A 10,364-nucleotide genomic window follows, 5' to 3' on the forward strand; every position below is an offset into this window, starting at 1 on the left:
ATCCCAAAATGTCAAAACATATAATCTCAAGCTTGAAAGGCCAATTAACGGTCAATGCCTGTGCTAGAAATTGAACCTGATGCTTGATATCATATCTTTAGAACAAGATAAATACAAAACGCAATTTTACAATTTATTTGATGAAGAACTTAGGGCGCTCTTAACCCCCATCAAAATGGGAACTTTTCTTTTGTCTTGTGCATTTGCTTGCCAAACTTCATTGGTAGTACTGTGAGTTAATTAAATCCTGATTTTAACAGAGATTTAAGAATGAACTAGATATTTGCCGATCACTTTTTGTTTGTTGATTATTAGTGAAACAATAAATTTGCCCTTTGAGATATCGTGTATCTGAAATAGAATATTAATATTTGCAATATCTTAATTTATAATAATCTAAGCATAATGATTAACCATGTATCTACAGGATTAGTTAGGAATTAGAGGATTTCTTATGTCACTTTTATCCGCATTATTCAGCATCAATTTTATTCACTTTTTCTTAAATCTCACTTACACTAGACTTTCGTTAGACCAGAACATGACAAACCTATGGGAATTTGGCATGCAACAATACCAAAGATTTATTTGACGTGTTGCCCGCACTGATATCAAGCACCGCATGAGAAAGAGACGTCTTGTATTGAGGGTCAAAATTTTCCTTCAGCAAGGATGGTGCCCAGGGCTAGTCAAATTAACAATGAATTGCTTTATGTGACTGTTCACTGTGCAAAGCCATGCTGATAATGGCTCGTTCACTGACACTTTTTAATTGCAATTCAATGAGATTTGATGGGGATTAAAACGGACGACAATTTTTCACCAAACGAAATTAAGCATTTGGCGTTCGAAAAACTTTTTAAAGTACTCGAATGTTGGCAGGACAAAGTTTGTGGAAGGGGGTAAATTCCCATCGTTGTGATTGGTCATTAAATTGGCCTTCTACCTGTGAGATTCCATTTTGGAAGATGTTAAGATGGTCACCAACGGCTTCAAAAATAGTCATGAGAATATTTTGTTTAATCTCACTGTAGTGACCGAGTGAAAAGACGTAGTAAGCTGAATTTTGAAAAAGTGAATGTTTTTCTCAGTCTTAATTCAAAATAAGAGCTCACGAAACAAAGTGGGGTATCTCATTACTTTGGCCAAAAAGAGTAATTAGTTACACAACCATTACTCGCCAAAAAAAATGTAATGGCGTTATTCGTTACAATTACTTTTACTAAAATCTGAGATGACCAATACTTCAGGTTTTTGCCTCTTCAAACCATTCTTACCGAGAATAAATATCAAATGCGCATCATCTTCTTCTGATTGCATATTATTAAGATATTTCACATATAAAACTGATATCTTTTCATGAGCGCTACTAATGATGGTGAATAAAATCATGGATGAATATAGGGAGGGTTGAGAAATTTGGTTCAAAATACTCATGCCAAAAAAGATTTCGCTCTGAATCAGGTCTTTTAGTTCAGCGGAATTTGAATGAGACGATGTAAACAATAAAGCAGTGCAAATGTAACAAGACTTGAAACCACAAACACATTCGTTGTTGTTAAAAGCAACCACAATTTTCAGCCCTAAGTTTCCTTCTTTAGGATATAAAAAATATAAAAAAATGTTTGGCAAACAGCTTCAAGTTTCCTCAGTTGTCAAGAGAGTATACAAAAAACTAAATGCCAATCTGGAGCGTGAATAAAAAGAACGAGTAACGAGTAATTTTTGAGTCTCTTGGGTCGTTACAAATACAGCATTTTAAAATGTAATGGGGGTTACTTCTACTTATGGGGGAAATTTCAACCTAACAAGGTGGCCACGTTTTTTTAAGCAGGAAATTTGTGAAAAATGATTTTTAAACGCTGTTATCATTCTAAATACTTTTGTTGAAGATTCAGTTTTGTCGCAGTAAAACCTTGAATGAACACACTTAAATAGACCTCCTCTCGGGGTCAGCTGAATGATTTTCCATAACGAACCATCTAATAATTAGATGTTATAAAAGTCTTTAATGGCAACGATTTACATTTGTTATTTAGCGAATAATGGAAAAGGACTGCGAGTTGCTTTGACCCCAAGAATCCTATTCACAATCCATATTTCTAGAAGTCTGGGATTAATGGAGTTTTGGCATTATTTGTTTTAATAACTAACGTATTACCTTCACTCTGTGAAAATTATAAATGGGCGTATTTTTCCGACTAAAATAATAAGATGTCACAATGACCCAAAGCTTAAAAGAAACTACAAATAGTATCACTGAATTATAGATTTGTTGGAAAGACTAAACAAAATATCTTCTTTTTCCTTTTTAACATTACATAACTTCCACAATAGTAGATTTGAAATATTTTAGCAAGTAAAATTTTGCTAGTAAAGGGTGGCTTGGCTTCACTAATCCTCATGTTCTTTTTAGCTCTTAAAAATACCAGCCAGTTCAAAAAATCAAGACCTTCCTAGAGTTGGATCGTATCCAATGGTACTTAAAATTTGATAGCGGTTCTTCTGATGTTGGTCTTTTCATCTCTTTTCCAACGAGTACAGTACATGCCTGGTTTGTTCAAACAGCCTAAAGAATGCTGGCTTTCCAAGCGTGCCAACATGAACAAGCACCGTCTGAAGAGGATGAGAGGTGATGAAAGCTGGTTCTTGAATAAACCTGTCTTATGTAACAAATCTATATTTCAGAGAACCCTCATAAGGTTCAATAAAACCATCTGAGCAGATCGATTAAACACAATGCTAACTTAGCAGTTATGACATTGACTCATATATTCTGTGACTCATCCGCCTTACTCTTTTTCTCGTGGTGTTCAGCCTTGCAAAAGACAGTCCAATAATACATTCATTTTTCAACGACCAATGTTCGCTTTAAATTCACCAGGAACTTTCTCGTGTGTGACAATCGCCTCGAGTTTGCGGTGATGGCGCATGTGAAGTCAAATGAATCCAGGCACGAAAATCACCTGTCTACTCTAGTCTAAGATAATGTGGGATTTTTTTCTTCATCCATTTTAAGCGTTTTGTTCGAGAGGTTTCGGTATTTGACAACTTGTCATAATGGGTGTCATGCAAAGTACATGTGATCATCAGGGTTGGCCAAAACATGTAAAAAACATTTTCTCGCTTACTCTAACCTTTTTGTGTTATTTGCATTAGTCTGTGTTTTGCATCTTTCACTACTTTAAAAAGATTACGCCTCTGAAGCTTCTGAAAATAAATTACTCTTGAAACTTTGCCTTTTTCCAGTGCATGACCAAAGTATTGAGTAAAAAGGGAAATGATTGGTTAGCTTAACATGCTTCATGTATTACTCAAGTTAACATTTCATTACTTTGTTATGATTTCTATTTACATCACTAATTGGTTTACAATGACATATGCTGTTTTTGTTGAAGGGATCTATTTAATTTTTTAAGTAACCTAGCGGATTTCAACCTTCTTAGATTTGGCTGCCTTGCACACATTAGGCGAGAAATATGACTAGATTTGATCATTTTGGCTTGTGCGCACTTTTTCACTATGCTTTTTTGTTTAACGTGCTTGTTTTTCCCCATTTCCTCAGTTACCCTATAAACGTTATAAAAGGTCTCTTGCCCATCCCTGGATGTACGATAAGCATAAAGTTCCAAGTGAAGGTTTCAATGACTAAATCAAGAACAACGTCGTAAGCCTAAATATGAGCTCACTCTCCAATGCAGAGACTCAAAGACGGTCGAGTGCTCTCGTACATTAGATTGAACATTGATCCAGATATTCATGACAATATCTACTCTAAAAGCACTGTGATACGAACATGTGCCAGCCCATGAATGCCTTGCTATGGTATGGTCAGGCATGGATCGGTATCATTGGTATGCACGAATCGGTCTATGAATAAAAGATAAAAAGAAGGCCGCCCGGTTTACGCTTGAAGACTCATTTCGAGTTTTCGATACACCGTCCGTTGGCTGACTAACTATTCTACTAACTAACTGACAAGCATGGCTCATTTCCAAGAATGCCATATCAATATTTGATGAGAGCCGAGGCCTCGTGCCTCTGAGCTCACTGCATACGAGGTATTCCCACATGGACGACTGACTTATGGCGGCAACTCTAGAGGTTTTGGTTCAAACGGAGAAATAGATTCATGTCTCTCAACTTCAGTGTCTCATGGACTTTAGAAGAGGATGAAGCCTGATAAGTTTAGTCATGGGACGTTTTCACTTCTCATTCTTTCAGGGCTATGTTACTCTGTTTACTCGTTGCCCGTTAAACAGGACTCTCAATCAAGTGCCTTGTTCTACCTCATGAATTACGGTTACATTCAATCAGACGAGAACGCCAATACTCAAGCATTACTCTCGGGTGATGGAATTAAAAAGGCCGTCAAAGATTTCCAGGTGAGATCCTAGTAATCAATCACTCTTACTTCACAGTTTAGCAAACAACTGAGGCCAGTTTTTTAACCCTGTTCTTACCTCTTCGTTAAGGCTAGGACGTTAACCAGAATGGGCATCCGCTAATTACTTTGACGAGTGTACATCCCTACCGGTCAACGTCCAAGCCCCCTAGCTCTGAGGTACGAGCTTTAAAAAAAAACTACCTTACAATCGCTTCTTTAGTCCCGGAAATTCAAAATGGGCAAGTTCGGACTCTGGACTCGAGTTTGAGCGAGGGCACTCAAATTTTTCACTCAAGTTTGGACAAAATGGAAGAACTTGAGTCCGGACTCATAATAATTTGCAATGCCTTCTTACACTGAATTCATTTTGAAAATAAGTTATTACATCTGAACGGTACATGACATTCGGCCATCCCTTTATATCAAGACGCCCCCATGTTTATTGACTTGAGCACAATCGGCATTTTGAGTGGCAGTCTGAGATAGCCTTGAAGTTTGGAAGTGTGGGATTTTTGCCCCTGGGCCTAACTCCTTCGTTAAATGACTACAAATTGCTTGAGGGAAGGAAATTTGCCCAAAATGCAAAATATAATCGTGTAAAAGGACGCTTTTTGCTCATTTTTAATTATCAGAACAAATGGAACGGGTTCGTTTTTGGTGACTTTTGTGCTCCGTTCCAAATAGCAGATAGGATGAAGGGGCCCTTCAGGTTTAAGAAGGTCCTTTGTTCCTTATGCTTTTGGGCAAAATGTCATGATATCAAAAGAAGGTTAATTGCATTTACTACTTTCAAGTCATTAAGTTTGTCAAATTATTTGGACCTCTTCAAACCACTTTTGAGCAATATCCATTGGAGAATTATCTTTCAAATTGTAGGTTGATGTGTTCAAAAGCCCAAACGAAATGGAAGAGCAGTAGTGCCGTGAATGATTGAAAGCGTTTTTTCTTTTCAGTATATGACTTACTTTTTTAAACTGCTAATGAATATGTCATCAAATACATTATAGTGTCCATATAAACATATTTAAGATCGCAGTTTTTGGAAGATGATTGAAGACACTACAAGAAATTAGAAGATTGAAGGTAATCCTGGACGTTGCCCGACATGAAGGCACATTAACATCTCGTCAAGCTGAATGAAATTCCTTTCTTATTCACAAAGGGGACCCTTTTGAAACCAGCAATTTACCTACTGGGATAAATTAATGCCAAAGGTAACTTGGGATAAGCACCAGCAAGGGTCCTTTATGAGGACAAATATCGATCCTTCTGTCGTCGTTCAATGTACGTGAGACCGGACTAAAATGGCTCCCTTGTACTTTGCAAAGTATGAGGGTCATCGTTAGAATATCCTGGTTTGCTAGCGAGTCACCGGAAGCCAAACTAACTAATCGTGTTTATTTATATAGGAAAAAAGCATTACGTAGGATAGACGATGTCATGAAATCGAACCGAAGAAGATATCGAGGAGGATTTAATGTCTAGGAAGCACTTTGTAACTTTATTGTAAATACTTACATTGAATTTTGCGTTTCAGTGATTACGATTATCAATCAAGGTTATTAAGGAATTTCGGATATAATTTTCATATTTGCATGCAAATGAAGCAGAGAATAAGTCAAGATAATACACATCATCAACCCACCATTTTGTACGAAAGCACATCTGATTTAGCGAGTTGGTAAATGGAACCAAAAACTAAGAATATATTAGGTTTTAAATTGCAAATAGTCTTGATAAGCCAGGCAATGATTTTGTGGGTGCTAACTTAGCTCTGGCAACTTTTAGAAGAGGTAATCGTTATGTTGTGCAATTTTAATCGATTTTTATTGGCCCAAGTTCTAAATGCTTCGTTGATCCCACACTAACCCATGAATTTTTAACGTTTCAATTAGGCCTTCGCTGGTTTGGATCAAACTGGCGAGCTCACATCAGAAACGGTTGAACTTATGAACACTCCGAGATGTGGTGTGGGCGATCAAATTGGACATGGGGCAAATGCCAGGCGGAAGAAACGTTACGCTCTCCAAGGAAGTCGTTGGAGTCGCGATGTCCTCACTTATCGAATCACAAAGTATCCTTCGACTGATCGTTTAAGCAAATCTGAGGTGGACTCGCAAATCAAGGAGGGGTTCACTCTCTGGGAAAGGCAAACCAACCTCAAGTTCGAGGAGAAATCCTCAGGCTCCATACATATTGAAATCCGCTTTGAGAAACGCGAACACGGCGATGGCGATCCGTTTGATGGGGCGGGGGGTACTTTAGCTCACGCCTACTTCCCTCAATTCGGTGGAGATGCTCACTTTGATGACGAGGAGTTTTGGACCATCGACTCGTTTCGAGGAACGAACCTTCTGCAAACTGCTGCCCATGAATTTGGACATTCTCTGGGTCTGTCCCATTCGGATGTTCGAGATGCTCTCATGGCTCCATTCTATCGAGGATGGATACCTAACTTGGAACTGCATCCCGATGACATCGCGGCAATTCAAGCACTCTATGGAACGAAAACCAAAGAGGAAGATGAAAATCCCCCTAGGACCCCGGGGAACACGGATAATGATGATGACGATGATGAAAATGAAGATGATAATAATGATGAACGAGATCCTCCTTCCAATGGAGATAACGAAGATCTCTGCGACGACACCGGATTCGATACCATATTCAGTACTACTGATGGGACGTTTTATGTCTTCAAAGGCTCAAACTATTGGAAACTCACGGATGATAGCGTGGAACGCGGGTATCCGAGAAAGATTGCCGACGACTGGTCAGGGCTTCCAGACAATGTGGATGCCGCCGTGACTTGGCCAGCCAATAAGAAGACTTACATCTTCAAGGGATCCGAGTATTGGCGATTCGAAAACCAGGAGGCCGATTCCGGTTACCCGAAGCGGATCTCCGAGGGTTTCGAGGACATTCCCAATGATGTGGACGCTGCCTTCATTTGGGGTGGCAATGGGAAGATCTACTTCTTCAAGAACAATGAATACTGGAAGTTCGACCCGACCAAACGCCCACCGGTTCGATCCGTCTACCCAAGACCTCTTAGTAATTGGGAGTTGCCCAATGGCGTGGTTGGGGCCATTCAATGGTCCAACAAGTACACTTACTTCTTCACCCGAGACAGTTACTACCGATTCAATGACCGTCGGTTCTCGTTGGATCGGGGAGAACCCGGATTCCCGAGGAAAACTGGTCCCTGGTGGTTTGGTTGCCCTTCGGATGGCTCGTTTTCACCGGCTCAAGCCAAGAAGGAAGCCGCTTCAATCAGCTTGTTCGATGATGAAGGCGACGAGTTACTTGATGTTGTGCCTGGTGATGAGGATAAGAAATAGAATAGATACCACCCATTGTCGTTGGACGGATTTCTTGAACCTTGACACGGCATTTTGAGTTAGATATACATATATTTATTCGGAATCTATGAGTCCACTGGGATTGAAAACATAATTAGTTACGTGTGAGGTTTTTGCATGGAGATAAATTCACAAAATAGTAATACTAGGCCCAAAAAATAAATCTTACATCATCACAGCAACAGACATCGAGAAAAGTCATTGTGGCCTATCATCTTTTCATCAATCGACGGAGACATTACCGCTTTCATTTGCCCGTCCAACGCTTATGGGGATCGGATTATTTTCAACTAAAATATTGGACAAGACTGTTTGGGACGTCAATTTGGGTATGATTGGGCCGAAAGAAAAGCCCCGAGAGTGTATTATCTCGGGCAAGAAGAGTCAATGAGTTTTTATCTTTGGATCAACAGGGCTAGTGCAACAGAAGTGATCTTCTTGTGCATTTAGGAACGTTGAAGTATTTGGTTGGTTCAATAATCAAAATAAAGAGTCTTGGGGCGCTAAGTACGGAAATGCGTGGATTGAATACGGTGGGAGTGATTTCATGTATCTTAAGTTGCGATTGCGAGTTAGAGAGAAGTGCATACGAGTGTTTTTTTACGTGTTGAGAGGAGCACATTCGAAGGATGAATTCTCGGGACTGGATTTCCAAATCGGTCGCTTATTCCGAGGAGGCTTCGTCTGCGAGATCATCTTGGCCAGATTAACGCGAGGCCCTGGAAATACGATCACAACACAGTCGTCAAAGAAATGTGCGAGCTTTGTTCCCTTTCACCATTGTTTGGAATGCACTTATATGCTTGAAAGTGGCTAGCCTTGGAACATTTTTTACGGACAATTTTAGCGGCTTCCACGTTTTTAATGAGATCTAACGCCGCATAGCTAGACAGCGATTGTATTATTCTTACCGGCATAACTAAGGATCACAGGAAGAAAAATGAGACCATGGGCGGCACCGATTAACACGATCCCAAGATACATTCGGAAATAGAAGATCTTGAAGATCTGAGATTTAGCAAAAGCTAAAACCACAATTCCTCCAAATTTGGTAAGCGTGATACCGGAGAGCACCTGAAAAATGTGATTTGAAGATTGTGACTCATTTCCTTGGCTCGAACGAATAAACGTTGATTTGATCCTTACCGAGCTCCCCATATTAACAAGCGTGGTTTTGGCGCGATCCTGGAGGCTATCCCCGATGCAAACCGCAAAGAATCGCGTCATGTGAGAACAGAACTCCACCGAGATGCCCACAGCCATCACCAAGTTGACTAGGGACACGGCGTTGAGCTGGATTCCCCATAAGAACATTAATCCGCCCAAGTCGACTAGGATCATGAGGATCACAAGGATGACAATCAAGGATGAGCACAAATCCAGGCCCATGAGAATGAAGGTGACAATAAAAATTGCCAAGAGGGAAATGCCCAGGGATCGCAAAGTGTCTTCCCACATGGTTAAGTACTGCTCGTAGAACACGTAGAAAATGGAGTAGGTAAACACTTCGGCTTGATCTTTGGTATCGAGCCCTTTGTTAATGCTTTCGGAGAGCTCAGAGGCCAGCTTCCGGGACCATTTTAATGCTTTGGTATAATCTTCAGAGTTCTTGAGAATCGAGTGAAATGCCATAAAGTTGCTGGCTCTCACCCGATAACGAGGATGTTCCTGGTCTTCCCCGGGCAATGTATAAAGTCGCAAGCCATCTCGATAGGCCGCTTGACCGGCCACAGGACAAGTCTCTCCCGGATTGTCTTTCAAAAACCACTGCAAATGCATCCTGAACTGATCTTCCGAGGGTCGACCTTTCATATTCCTCGTAGAACAAGGCGCACATCGCTTTTTGTCGACGCCATGCTCACCTTTCAGGGCTCTTCTCTGACGATTTCCTGCCTGCTCTGACTCGCCTTCTTCTTTCAAATAGTAGAACTCATCATAGTTTGAGAAAATGTCTTTCAAATTATCCGTCGGTGCTTTGTCGGCGTCATCTTTCGTCGGTTCAAGTTCTATGAAGTCGTCGTCGGCAAAGAAATCCTCAAAAGAGGTTGAATCGAAAAACGAATCCGTTTCCTCCGACTCTTTTTCTACCACACTCGGTTCACTCGAGAAAAAAGAAGGCATTGGCGTACTGCCTAAATTACCACTTTCTCCGCCAGATGCCTTTTCAGCCTTGGCATATGAATTCGATTGGCAAACACTCCAAGTGTCCGGATCATAACTGCAACACTTGGGATTCGAGAGCCAAGCAAAATAATCGTCCATCCAGGATTGAGCCGGAGATGCGATATACGTGATATCAGATTTCATGCTCCATTGTTTAATGGTGGCTTGTAAAGAATCCGAATCGCAACCTGACGTCCCGCAAATTCGGTTCTGAATGTTTTGGTCCGCCAAATTAAAATTCGGATTGGTCGAGTTTAGGATCACGTAGAAAGGAGGGCCCACAGAGAGGAAGGTTTTCAGGTATTCAAAATACTTCAAAACAAACGAGTCATCCGGCATCGATATCTCTTGGTCCAATCCCACGCTAATTTGAGGCAAAGTGGCCACCGAGAGGCAGAACCACCCAAAAAACACCACGATGGTCAAGGGTCGGACCCACGTCTTCATGAGAA

The 10,364-nt window shown here is 40.5% G+C and overlaps 2 protein-coding genes across 2 annotated transcripts in view; one reads left to right on the forward strand and one right to left on the reverse strand.

The window, feature by feature from the left end:
• Window positions 1-4,074: 4,074 nt before the first annotated feature.
• On the forward strand, window positions 4,075-8,405 carry LOC131879972 (matrix metalloproteinase-14-like). The gene is made up of 2 exons (XM_059226459.1): window positions 4,075-4,385; window positions 6,283-8,405. Exons 1-2 carry the CDS (start codon window positions 4,173-4,175, stop codon window positions 7,726-7,728), a joined length of 1,659 nt encoding a protein of 552 aa, XP_059082442.1. The 5' UTR covers window positions 4,075-4,172; the 3' UTR covers window positions 7,729-8,405.
• The window catches only part of LOC131879973 (NPC intracellular cholesterol transporter 1-like), a 7,318-nt gene continuing 4,734 nt past the window's right edge, over window positions 7,781-10,364 (reverse strand). The window contains exons 7-9 of the mRNA XM_059226460.1: window positions 8,896-10,353; window positions 8,661-8,823; window positions 7,781-8,468 (exon numbers count right to left, since the gene is read on the reverse strand). Coding sequence (XP_059082443.1) covers window positions 8,350-8,468; window positions 8,661-8,823; window positions 8,896-10,353 — 1,740 coding nt within the window. The 3' untranslated portion in view covers window positions 7,781-8,349. The remainder of the gene's footprint in view (window positions 8,469-8,660; window positions 8,824-8,895; window positions 10,354-10,364) is intronic.

Source organism: Tigriopus californicus, chromosome 5 (genome assembly GCF_007210705.1).
Source record: "Tigriopus californicus strain San Diego chromosome 5, Tcal_SD_v2.1, whole genome shotgun sequence".
Taxonomy (NCBI): Eukaryota; Metazoa; Arthropoda; class Copepoda; order Harpacticoida; family Harpacticidae; genus Tigriopus; species Tigriopus californicus.